The sequence below is a fragment of the Astatotilapia calliptera genome, chromosome 14 (assembly GCF_964374335.1).
Source record: "Astatotilapia calliptera chromosome 14, fAstCal68.1, whole genome shotgun sequence".
Lineage (NCBI taxonomy): Eukaryota > Metazoa > Chordata > Actinopteri > Cichliformes > Cichlidae > Astatotilapia > Astatotilapia calliptera.
The window spans coordinates 34,364,484-34,377,299 of record NC_137435.1 but is presented as its reverse complement, the minus strand read 5'-3'; the positions used below and the strand labels follow the sequence as shown (position 1 = coordinate 34,377,299).

The 12,816-nt window shown below is 41.1% G+C and overlaps 1 protein-coding gene across 1 annotated transcript; it reads left to right on the top strand.

Moving 5' to 3' along the window:
- On the top strand, positions 1-12,392 carry wdfy1 (WD repeat and FYVE domain containing 1). The gene is made up of 12 exons (XM_026192674.2): positions 1-365; positions 1,659-1,726; positions 2,338-2,411; positions 2,529-2,583; positions 5,360-5,510; positions 5,595-5,707; positions 8,260-8,386; positions 9,256-9,361; positions 9,530-9,631; positions 9,714-9,844; positions 9,938-10,046; positions 11,604-12,392. Exons 1-12 carry the CDS (start codon positions 229-231, stop codon positions 11,661-11,663), a joined length of 1,233 nt encoding a protein of 410 aa, XP_026048459.1. The 5' UTR covers positions 1-228; the 3' UTR covers positions 11,664-12,392.
- The last annotated feature ends 424 nt before the right edge of the window (positions 12,393-12,816 follow it).

The window sequence follows — 12,816 nt, the reverse complement described above, 5'->3', positions numbered from 1 at the left end:
AGTTAGTGTCTCGTGGCACTTGGTTGCTTGTGTTGTGATCCAGCATCTTGAAAAACCAAATAGTCTCTCATACAGCATTTATAAAATTCACAGTCTGAATTCGTTGGTCGCATTCCTCACGTTATTACGGTGATCCCGACAGCGGCTCCGGGTGTCAGCTGATCCTCCTTTACTGGCGAGTAAGGAGGAAAATCAGCTGAAGGAAAACACTCCTGGCTAGTTAAAACCATGGCTGCGGAGATTCACTCGAGGCCCCAGACAGCTAGACCGGTTCTGTTGAACAAGATCGAGGGACACTCGGACGCTGTCAATGCAGCCGTTTTAATACCCAAAGAAGATGGAGTAATCACGGTTAGCGAGGACAGGTATGTTTACCAGGCAAGCTAAGTGTAGCCTAATACTAGCTAGCGGGGGCTCGGTATATTTACTGGTCTTTAGACTCATAATACCTGGTGCACTGGCTTAAGAAGGACAGAATAAAGATAATAAGCAACGTGTATCGCTTTGAGAATATATATTTTCTAGGCTTCATAATAGCTGAGGAGAACGTAGGAGGGTGTGGGGATAGAAATACACTCAGAATCTGAGTTCAATCCGGAAAATCTCTGGATAATAGTAATGGACCTAATACGAAATGTAAAAATAAAGCTTCTTTTGTTCAGTATGTACCGTTTATTATTACTACTCGTGGCTTAATATGTGTAAAGATATTAAAACTGCTTGCAATGTTGTGCTTGCTAGCTAGCTTGCTACCGAGTACAGTAAACATTAGTCAAAATGATGCCTTCAAGTGCTCGAGGATTTATTTGTCGAAATGGAACCCATTTTTGTAGTAATCGAAGTGGCTGTGATTTTTTTTTTTTTGATTTTTTTTTTTTGTGGACATTAAATACCACACTTAGACATGTTAGATTTTAGAAAATGCATGCTTGGTCACAAGTGTTAAAAAGAGACTACATCCGCCTTCAGAGTAAAGGGAACTCAGTTAATACGAACAATGTTATACAGTACATATGAAAAGGAGAAGTTGTGGGGTGTTAAAACGGGTTCCTTCAAGAAAGCTGCACAGACGCTGTGTTTCATGTCTGTTTTTCTTTTCCTCGCAGACACGTTACTTGCTAGTAAGTGAAACTGACTGAATTCCCTTTTTAATGGAAGAAAAAGGCTGTGGGAAGCGTACTTTGACTGCACTTGAAATGAAAAGTGCTGAAGATGCAACAGTACACAAGAATTCCGCAAAGCTGCCCAGTTTCCTATGTAAATGGCACGTTTAATGACTGAGTCATAAGGTGTTACAGTGGAAAGAATCACAACCAAATCTGCATTAGAAGTGCTTTTGTTAAAATCAGGTTCCAGATGTTAGCAGGCCAAAAGAAGATCCAAGAAGTGGTTTAATGCTAAGTTTAGCTTTGAGTCACCTCTTCTAAAATGTGGTTTTATTTGTGATCTCAGTCAAGCATGAAGTCGGCATCACTTCTGGTATTAATATTACTTCTGACAGTCAGGTCTTGTTAAGGTACAGAGTACTTTCCTCCATGGAAGGTGTTAAGTTGAATGTCATAAAATACGTCCTGCACAGAATGAGAATGTCGTTGCTTTTAGTTAACTGAACACTGGAGAGTACATTAAATGTTCACCTGTGTGACATATTCCTGCAGAACCATCCGTGTGTGGCTGAAGAGAGACAGTGGTCAGTACTGGCCGAGCATCTACCATACAGTCTCCTGTAAGTAACGCTGTATCACGCTTGGGTGAGACTACTTTGAAATGTCATCAGTTACTGATTTTATTTGACATGGCTGTTTCTCCCATTAGCCACGTACTTAACTGCTGCAGAATCAAGAGTGCCACAAATGTTGTTTTTGATCACATATTCTCATATATCTTCGTGCGTTTCTTACGAGTGCATTTTTATCGCTGCTGCTTTGTAATCAGATCAGGTTGAGGTTTTTCCTGATGACAGAAGGGTTGCACTGCTCATGAACGTGTCTGTGTTGCACATTTTTGAAGTTAGAGAGACGGCGATGTTGCCAGAGAGGAATTTTAGAGGGATGACATCTACTGCTCGATTTCATCTTGATGCAATCTTTCCTGTCCTCACAACAAAAGAGGCATGAATTAATAGCAGTTGGTCTTTATGAAAGAACCTTTTTCTAATTTGAATCCTTCAATAATTTAAAGCTACAGCTGAAGTCAGAATTAAACAAATATATTCAGAAACTGCTGACAATTATTTTCATCCATTACCCCCCTGCTCTGACTGCATTTACAGCCATATAATGAAACCCCCTGTGTGTGACGTTCCCGCTCACTGTGAATGTCTTCACTTCTTTCCAGCTCCATGCTCTTGCATGTCGTATCACCACGACAGCAGACGCATCTTCATAGGCCAGGACAATGGGGCGATTGTGGTGAGTGCAGCTAACCCAGACACGTTGGCTTCATATTTTCTTTGTTGAATCTGGCTTTAGAGGGTTTGAAGAGTTATTTAATTTGAAGTTATTTCCGTTTGTTTGCTCGAATTGCAGGAGTTTCTCATCTCCGAAGACTTCAACAAGATGAACCACGTGAAAACGTATCCAGGTGAGATCATGAGATAAGAAAATTAATAGAAGAAGTAGAGTCCAGTTTGAGTGTACGAGGCTAATCAGCGAGTTATTCGACTTAAATTAAAAGGCCTAACTCTACATGATGGATTATTAAACCACAGATGATATCAAAATCGAAGGCAATGATGAAGTGCCTTAAAACTGCATTCTTTTTAATAGCAACCAGGGGCATTACCTGGCAGGTGAACAGGTCAAAAGGTCTTCCGGTCGTATAGAAGTCTATGGGACAACAGCCCTCAGCCTTGACTTGTGTGAAAACTTTCCTGATGATTTTATGGCCTAAATTATTCATTTCAGGTCATAATGAATAACACATTAAGTCCATTTTTAAAAATTCTGGTCATTGTAAGTTGCAGAAAGGAGGCTTATCCAGGGTATCGGCTAATGACTTGTCAAAACACACTTTGTGTGGTTTGACAGTCACAGAACAGCCACACAGGGGGAGCAGCATGCGTTTATGTGAGAGGAGCAGTGTTTGCACAAACATGTCTACTTTCTGATGAACGAGAGCAAGTACTGAACATGGAAGAGCCACTGAAACTAAAATATCGATCCTAGTATTGATTCGATACCAATATCAGCATTGGCATCAGTACTGTTGATATTTAGATTGGTTGCCCCTCCCCCCAAATAAAAAGTTGTCAAATGATTGCTACTTCACTCTGTCTGTACTTTTTACACATCCATTTCCCTTTTCAAACTTCAAAAAGCTTGTAAAAAAGAACTTGTCAGTTTCCGGTTAGTGGACACTATGACACAGCAAAGGCCCTGACTGACAGCTGGGAGGTTAATAAGTGAGGAAATGAAATTGAAAACTTTCTTGGTTGGTGCATGACTCACCTGATTAAGAGAGAAGGAAAAAGACAGTATTACAAATGTGCCATGGCTTCAGCCGGTCCGGGATGTCAACAGCCCTTAGCCTGAGTGAGTCATCTGTTGCAGAGATGATGCAAATGAGCTGTCAAAAAGAGAACTGATGACATGTGGTTTGAAAACTACCGGTGTATTATCAAATAGCATCACCCACAAAATATTTCTTCATCGCAATAAGAAGTCAGAAGGTCAGCCCTCCACAAATGCACATTTAAACTGTGCTAATAGATCCAAGTGGAAGGCGTTTCAGAAAATTATTTTGCTTTGTAACACAGGCACCTTTAAACTGTTGTTCCACTGTGATCTTCATCTGCTGTTATACTGCCACTGTTGCTTGTTCCTGTGACTGTACCAGCAGCTATTTATCCTCCTCAGCAGGCTTGAGCCAGCACATGTCACCACTATAATGGTCCATCTGGTTTCTACCGTTCGTAGCACAATCAAGCTGCCAAGCCTGACCGGCAGCGACAGAAACCCACAGTCAGTTTAAACATACACGAGGGCTGTGAGCCATGCACAGTTTAGCATCATCACTGGCAGGCAGTGTTCATTTCCTTAGAGCTGTACACGAGAGAACCTTGACCTCTTTTAACGTCCTTTATGCCAGCACGTGTTCAGTCTGCTTCTAAATTTTTGTAAAAGAATGATTTTAGAAAAATCTTTCCTCTCTGGACTTCAGTTTAATTACTTAGCAAAGTCTGTGCTCCATTTATTATGTGAGCGTGTTCACCGTGACCTGGTGAGGACATTCTTATTTGTCGTTATTAGTCATAATAGATGTAATAGCCATTACATCACCAGCACTCAAGTCACCCACAGATTACAGATTTAAGTAAGTAAGCTAGATGGATTTAGGGGATAAAAATGTTCCTCTAGTTATGCAGACAAGACAAATGCAGTAAAAAGGAATACAGACACAGGAAATACAAAATGGATAGTAACGGAGAGAATTAGTCATGTGGTCATGTGCACTTGGATTAGGCAAATATGACTCCCTTCTGAACTTTATCAGTGATGTTTTACATTTCTATCAGCCATAAAGATAATGGCAGTAATAAATGAGAAGGTTATGGCATTTTACATTAAAAAGTTCCAAAGGTTAGCTTCACTGTGACGTCTATAAAAAACACACACACAATTTAATTCCATAATTCAGGCTCAGAAGAGGAGTTTGAGACTATTTTTTATTTTATTTGTCTTTGATTTGGTAACACTGACACTTGATTATTCAGTTCTGTACATGTGAACTTTACTAGTTAACAGAAGAAAACAACGGCAAGGCAATTATTCTGATTAGTGACATAAAGTGATTTGATTTAAAGCTGCTGTAGTCACCATATTTATTTTTTCAGTGATTTAAATAAGCACACAATGGTTATTTCACTCATCTCACCCAGGTCATTTGGAAAGATTTTTTTCCTTTTTAGAGAAGGTGTAGAAAACATCTTACCAGAAGCCCTTGAAATTGCAACACAGGTTAATGTTGTGAAAGTAGGCCATATATATTCTTATAATACCTTTCCTCTGTCCACTTTATAGTTAGTTTATGTTCTGTTGCCATTAATCAGTGCTGCTTTCAATATACTTGGAAAAACCTACACATGGGCACATAGTATGTGGGATGTATTGTGATTTATTTGAATGTAGCTGTTGGCCAGTTTGAAACAATACAGTACAACAGGAGTAGTTGAGCCCCTGCTGTTTGCAAAGGCTGAGATGTTGACTGCAAATTGTTTGAAAGGATTCGTTTGTGTGGATTACAGGAACACTAAGCAGAACCTGTGATTGGATCAGGACATAAAGAGAGCAAAGTCTTCTTTTTGTCATCTACATGCATTGTTGCTCTTTAGCACTTATTATGTATTTGTTCTTTGCAGCCCACCAGAACCGCGTGTCAGATATGGTCTTCTCCCTGGAGAGTGAGTGGGTGGTGAGTACCGGCCATGATAAGAGTGTGAGCTGGATGTGCACCCAGAGTGGCAGCATGCTGGGGAGACACTACTTCACTGCCTGGGCCTCCTGCCTGCAGTATCCTTTATTCACTGAGTGTTTGTGCCGCATTTAGAGTACAGTAACATGTAAAGCCAGTTCAAGCCCTGACTCCTCGCTCAGATACGATCAAGAGACACAGCACGCCTTCGTAGGCGACCACTCAGGACAGATCACTCTGCTGAAGCTGGAGAGGCAGACGTACTCCACCATCACTACACTGAAGGGTCATGAAGGTAAAGGCATACATGATACACACAAATGTCGCTTCCTTGATAAACAGGCACTAAATACCAACATTTATGCAGCAATTAAATACATAATTCCTGCCCTCTTTCTTGTTAGAGCTATTTTTTTTCCTACCAATTTCTCATGTGTGATGATATTCTCTCGAGGTCCTTCTTGTTTGCGACTTTTTAGGGGAGTTCTGGGTTATCTCTCATTAATATGCATCCACAAGCTTTAAGAGCATCTTGCAGTCTGGAGATCTCGGTGGATAAACGTATAGATAAATGAAGCAATAACTGTATTGACTAGATTTTCTAGTCTATATATGTCCTAAAAAACATTTAAAGTCATTCATTGTAACAGAGCTTATAGCACAATCAAAAACCACAGAGCTTTCATGTAACAGAAGTGTGGTTGAGATTTTGAAAATGTAAATCACAATCTTATAATTATTAACTTGTTAGACATCAAGGAGACCTGGATCAGGAGAAAAAATGGAAAAACGTTGGCTTATGTTGTTTTCCTATATGGTACTGTAAGGTTAGTGCTCATATATTGGGATATAAGTATTGTACTGAGCATAGAAGCTATACAGAAACTAAAACGTCAGTATCAGCTCTTATTGATTCACATTATTTAATTCGTGATACCCACTAATTTGGAAGTTATCAAACAAAAAACTTCCAAATTAGTGACTTATGGCGAACAGTTGGTGTTTTTCTTGAGCTGAATCTCTCATCAATCACTGACCGTTGGTCGCCCCAGCACCAGTACGGGAAGCTGCTCCTGGAGGTGTAAGTGACGCAGCTGCTTGCACAGAAGGAACCGCACCAGCTGTCAGTATCATACAGGCCTGGCTTCAAAATCCCCTCCAGAACTCATATCATATCACCAGGAATGTAATCTTCCTGTTCTATGACAGCTGCAGCTGGCACAAAAACAAGTTCCATTTCTCTTCCTCTCAGGAAAACTGGTCTCACACAATAGTTCACCATGTTTACATATGCTTAAAACACCAGTTTGCTATAGTGAGAGTGAGGCAGAGACGTCTCCCCGTGTAACGTAAGATGATCTGCTCCTTGAGGCGGGGAGGGGGGGGGCTAAGTTAGTTCACTTTGCACAGGTAAAGACCAAACGATCAGATGACCCCCTATGAGCAAGCACTTGGCGAAAGTGGGAAGGAAAAACTCCCTTTTAACAGGAAGAAACCTCCAGCAGAACCAGACAATCAGATCCCACTGCTAGATGACAGACTAAACTGTCAGCAGCTGTTTGTGGAGCTGCATTGTTTGTGCCATCTTGTGTTTGACCTGTTGTTGCATGATGTTTTCTTTCAGTCCACTCAGAAACAATGACAAGAAACATGTCCACTCACAGCAGGCAGGTAAACGGAAAGAATGATCAACAAAGTTTAAAAAATTAGAAGTGGCGCTAACGGAAGATGTAAACACGTCATAGTTTACAGCACTACTGCTGCTGTTTGCCTTTAAGAGGCAAAATTCATCATGTCGAGTATAGCACTAAGCTGCAAAAGCCAGACCTTTGTTTCTCATTTCAACAGCAGTTTTGTTTTGGCTGGTTGATGATGATGGTGTTGGTGGAAAATGCCTTCTCACTTGCAGCTCTACAAATTCCTGTAACTGCTTGTTTTAGTTGAGGCTTGGCAGCTGCAATGTTTTCATGCTCATCAGAACCACTCAGTGGCCACTTGAGGCTTTTTAGATGGGAGAATGACTCAGTTTGTATCAAGATGCAAATGCAAACGATGATCTGTGACTCAGATGAGATTTGCAGTCAAGGGGCTCAGTGTCCTTGTAGCTGTGCCAAGAAAATGGATCGCACAACAAATTTGAACTGCCGAGACACTTGGCTGTGTGAGACAAACACTTCCCTGTGTTCTTCTTTGGGTTTTTGATAACCAGGCACTGAGTAAAATATGTGATCCTTTCAGAGCCTGTTTTTATTTATTTATTTATTTTTAGCCTCAAACATGTTGCCTGTGGTATAGCCAGGTGGAACAGGCAAATCACACGATTTTAGAAAACCTAAAAATACAAACGCTTGCATTAAACCAGTCTGAATCTTGTTACTGCTCTCTTTGATCTGCACCTGTGCTCTGGTGCTCATGGTTACACATGGTAATTGGACAGATGGTGATACATATTAATAGGTGGGCTCCAACTGTGCACAAGCCCCAAATATTTAATGGAGATTATGTTCCATTAAAATTGGAAAAGACAACATAAAGGTCAGATGTAATGTCAGAGTCATCGCTGATATTACTGGTGTTAGAAGTTGCTCTATGTGGCTTTCATTTGGCTCAATAGCACAGAAATATGTAATATGTTATAGTGGTAGTGCGTGCTTATTAGACAAAATAATTAAATTATAGCTGGAGTCATTAAGAGAGTCATGCTCTAAAATGTTACTTGGAACTGGCTGCATTTCTCCCAGCGGGCACTGGGTGGAGCCAGCAGATCGCACCATGATCCTGTGTCCCGTTGAGCTCCTGGCAGAAGATGGAAACACATATAATGAGTCTGTTTTCTTTTGCATCCAGGTAGTGTAGGAGCGCTGTGGTGGGACCCAGTCCAGAGGCTGCTCTTCTCAGGGGCCTCCGACCACAGTGTCATTATGTGGGACATCGGAGGCCGCAAAGGACGAACACTGCTCTTGCAGGGGCATCAGTAAGTTATAGTGTCGCTACATTCAGGCATGGGATCCCAGTTTGCTGTCATTCTGCTTTTTGTCAAAGATGTGGGAACTTCAAAGTGAGTTCGCAAAATGGGATGTTGATATGTGAACAATTCTTCAGGAATAAAACTCCACGTCCCTGTTTTTATCCTTTTCAAAGCAGTGTCTATGTGCAGTACACTCTGTAACCGCATCCTCTTGTCAAAGGCAGGTCTCGCCTAGTGTCAGTTGCAGCTTTCCCCAGGCACTGTCACCATTTTTATCTCCTGTCTTCATCCATATTTTACCACCTCCCAGGTACAGGAATTATCCACAAAGCCCATGTACACTGATGCCTATCAGAGCCAGTCTCAAAAGACCCCGTTGTTCCCTGTCAGGATTTGCAGACATTTATCTCTCAGACACCCATAAACTGAGAGTTATGACACACTACAGGTCTTAAACCCTGTTGTGGATCTGTATCTTTTTTTTCCTTATCCTGTCCTCCAGTTTACTTGTATATCAATGTCGGCCTGTTCTGCTTATTATAGGTTTCCATACACAGCTTATACTTGGCCGTGGTGCAGCCTTCAGTTCATAAACTCTGTGAAGCGAGCTGTTTTAGTTCTCTTCCTTTTCCCTCTAAGCCAACTTTCATCTGATTTGCTGGCACTCACAAGCAAAAGGTTGAACAGCAAGTGAGGCTGTTGTCGTCGTACCCTGAGATGATCATATCCCTTGTTAGTGACATCGGTCATATACAAGAGTAGTAAAAAAGAAAATTGTTTCCACCGGTGTTTCTGTCCACCAGGTGAACACTTGTCCACTATTGTTGTAGTTGTTAAGATATGTATTGTCTTGTCTGTATCTTTGACTCCTTTAGCGAGCGCGTTCAGGCTCTGCGTTACCTCCAGTTGACCAGGCAGTTGGTGTCATGCTCCGCTGATGGAGGCATCGCAGTGTGGAACATGGACACGCAGAGAGAAGAGGTTTGAATCATAAGCCAGTTTTCTCTGTGTGCACTGTTTTAGTATTAGATTGTTGCTATCAGTGGTAAAGAGTTTAGTCGCTCCTTTGTATTTTCATCTTAGTCCTTGTGTGAATGCTCGAGTGTCTCTGTGTGTGTAATGTTAGCCTTCGAGTCTGTCTGTCTGCAGGCGCCTCAGTGGTTAGACAGCGACTCTTGTCAGAAGTGTGAGCAGCCTTTCTTCTGGAATATCAAACAGATGTGGGACACTAAGACCCTGGGACTTAGACAGGTAGGTTGCTCATGCCTGTGTCCTTAGCATTTTGATGTCCTCATTAGTCACAATGTGATATGAGCTTGTTTCCTGTGTGCAGCACCACTGCAGGAAGTGCGGCAAGGCCGTGTGTGGAAAATGTAGCTCCAAACGCTCTACGTTTCCAATCATGGGCTTTGAGTTCCCGGTGCGGGTGTGCGATGCCTGCTTTGAAACCATCAAAGAAGAAGAGTGAGTTTAATTTTGTGTAGTATTCACATTATATAACCCCTTTACCAGATTAGTGAGGGAAAGTAATGAAATGCTGTCATTGTGTGTGTGTAGTCGGACACCGCTGGCCACGTTCCACGAGGGGAAACACAACATCGCTCACATGGACATGGATCCATCGAGAGGCCTGATGGTCACTTGTGGAAGTGACCGCATTGTTAAGGTCAACAACAGTTCTTTGATACCAGATAATTCATGCATGTGAGCAGGCTGTGTTAAGCACAGAGCCTCTGAAGCAAAATGCAACCCAAAGCAAATCAAGCCCACAATCTAGCTTTACCTATTTTTTTTGTATATGAAAACATTCATATTTACAGGCAGTCCTATAAAACCTTTCAGCATTATAAAAAGCAGCATACAAAACCTTTTAAATCTGAATTAGAGCCTTAAAAATATCATTAAAAAACTGCTTTTAATTGGACTCCTGATTTCACACATCCGCTAAAACCAGCACTACATGTGACATTGTGCAGAGCTATGTCATGTTCATCCTCCTTCCAAAACAGATCTCCGTTAAATCTGAAAAACCTTAGATCATAATCTGTGTGTAAAAGATGGAGATGGCCACCATGACGTCACCCATTGTTTCACAGACTACCTCTGAGTTTGGTATTTTGGACATCTTGATTTTATAAAACTGGACATGGCCATATGTGTATGGTAGAACTGGGAGTTATTAGCTAATGGTGGGGGTGGCTAATTAGCAAGAGCAACACATAATATACTGAACTATTAATGATTGTAATTAATATTGTATTGTTGTATTTATGGATGTATTGTATGATATGTGAATTGTTTTGCTATTGTCTCAACAGCTGAGAGAGCAGTATATATACTGTAAACCTGAGAATGACTAAATTAACAACAGATTTGATTTGGCATATGAAGAATAAGAAACCAAGCTGTAACTTAAGTAACCCCACTAATTTTGGCTATCATTGTAGAAAACGAATGATAGCTATAAATCTCTGCATTTTGCCATTAAATTATTTATATTTGGCTAAAATTAGTACCACATTATACACAACTTACTGTCATGGATGGTGTTAGCTGCCAATGGTTTTTGGTAAGCTACTAGGATTTCCACACACCTTTCGCTAGCGGTAACATTTGCAAGGCAGATGTGGTTAGCCAGCAAGCTGGGACATATCTACACTACATAAATTAAATGATTAACTGAGTTACTAGATGTTCGAGACAGTGTTCTGTTGCCAAACATAAGCAGTCCCTCTATAAATTGAATGTCTGAATAGCTTACATAAAACATGCTCTCTTCTGAGTAATGTTAGCTTACCGTTTCTTGATATTTGTTTTTATTGCATTCCAATTCTAAGCTACTGTTTACTAATGTTGCTCACTATTGATGCTGAGATTGGAAGAGAGGCATTGAGCCAAGGCACTTGAAAACATGTTTGAATTTTCAAGAAGAAAAGAAAATCCTTTAAATTTCTCTGGTTTTAGATTCTCATTAGCAAACATTTGCAACTTTTTTGTCATATGTGATGATATTAATGCAATCAAAGCTTTAGAAAGTTCATGTTTTCACTTTTTGCATATATTGTCTCAACATTTTTGAATATCTGCCTTGCTTGAAAACCTTCTAGCCTGTTGTCTTGGGTGTTGTGTACACTGTTGTGGAGTTTGTGTTGTTTCATGTTTTCCTTACTTCACATCCACATTTATCTGTCCTGACATTCTTGTTGGCTGTTTGTCTCCACAGATATGGGATATGACACAGGTGGTTGGCTGTAGCTTAGCAACAGGCTTCTCCCCACGCTGATTGGCCAAGGCCTCTACACAGTGGCCCCACTGGCCCTTCATTTGCTCCGCCCATTCTTCTAATGTCATGGAAACCCCTCTGTACAGTACAGCTCCCCTTCACGCCTGAGATCTTCAGCTGCAGCCAGGCTTCTGCTCGGTGAACGCGTGCGTGTGTGCGTGCGTGCGTGCGTGCGTGCAGCCCTCCACATTCTTTTTGCTTCTCATAACAATCTTTTCTTTAATTTCACCATCAGTCTTACATCAGACTGTGTTTGACTGATTTGATGCTCTGATCTGAAACGCCACCCTAAGCACAACGAGGGCTGTGTGCGTGTACATGTGTGCATGTGCTCTAACAGGTTCTCCTAAGAGACGAATGGTATTGATATCAGTGTTTACATTCAAGTATATCTGATTGCTTCTTTTGACAAAGGTCCTTTTTTCCTTTTTCTTTTTTCTTGGCCTTGAATTGTATGTGTTTCACTAAAATGCTGACTAGCCATTCCTGTGAAAACTTCCCTTGCTTATTAGTGTGGCCCACAAACTGCATATCACAGCATACCATCTGTATATAGCCCTGTGTCACGTGTGTGGAGCTGGATGCTTGAAATGACTCTCTCTGTCTCTGATTTCTTTCACTAGTTGGCCTTAAATCACTCTCAGGAGGTTTTACATCAGTAGGTTGTCACTAGGCGGGGCTCTGTTGATGTCAATTTTACCTTAAATAAATGTGTAATGTGAAAATTAATAGAACAGGTGCTTCTGTGAAGGATGAAGGAAATCTCTTGATAAAATATCTCCCAGGGCATTTGATGCAGCTGCGTGACATCAGTGACCAAGCCTCCGTCTCATCGTCTCAGGTGAAGGATGGAAAAGTTGGAAACATTCATATGAACGGGCGCCGACAGCCACAAAGTCCTGTCGCCACCATTCCGAGGAGCTGCGTTACCGTTTGAGATGTGATTAGCATTAGCTTTGTAGGTTAAATTCCCTAACGTCATGCTGGTGCAAATGAGTTTTTCAAAAAGCACAGGAGCATGCCACCTCTTAGATATGCGTCGCTTTCTTTGGAAAATATTTAAAATTGTGGTGTAAAAATTGATTTCCTGCCACCACAAAGGCTCTTGGGTACTAGACAGGTACTCTAAACTAATGTAGCACTTAATGCTGAC

Bases quoted from the DNA above. Each gene is read 5' to 3' on its own strand.
- wdfy1 (XM_026192674.2), top strand. From the start codon at position 229: ATGGCTGCGGAGATTCACTCGAGGCCCCAGACAGCTAGACCGGTTCTG. The intron at 2,584-5,359 runs GTGAGATCATGA...TGTTCTTTGCAG, and splicing joins CCACGTGAAAACGTATCCAG to CCCACCAGAACCGCGTGTCA. The intron at 9,845-9,937 runs GTGAGTTTAATT...GTGTGTGTGTAG, and splicing joins GAAACCATCAAAGAAGAAGA to TCGGACACCGCTGGCCACGT.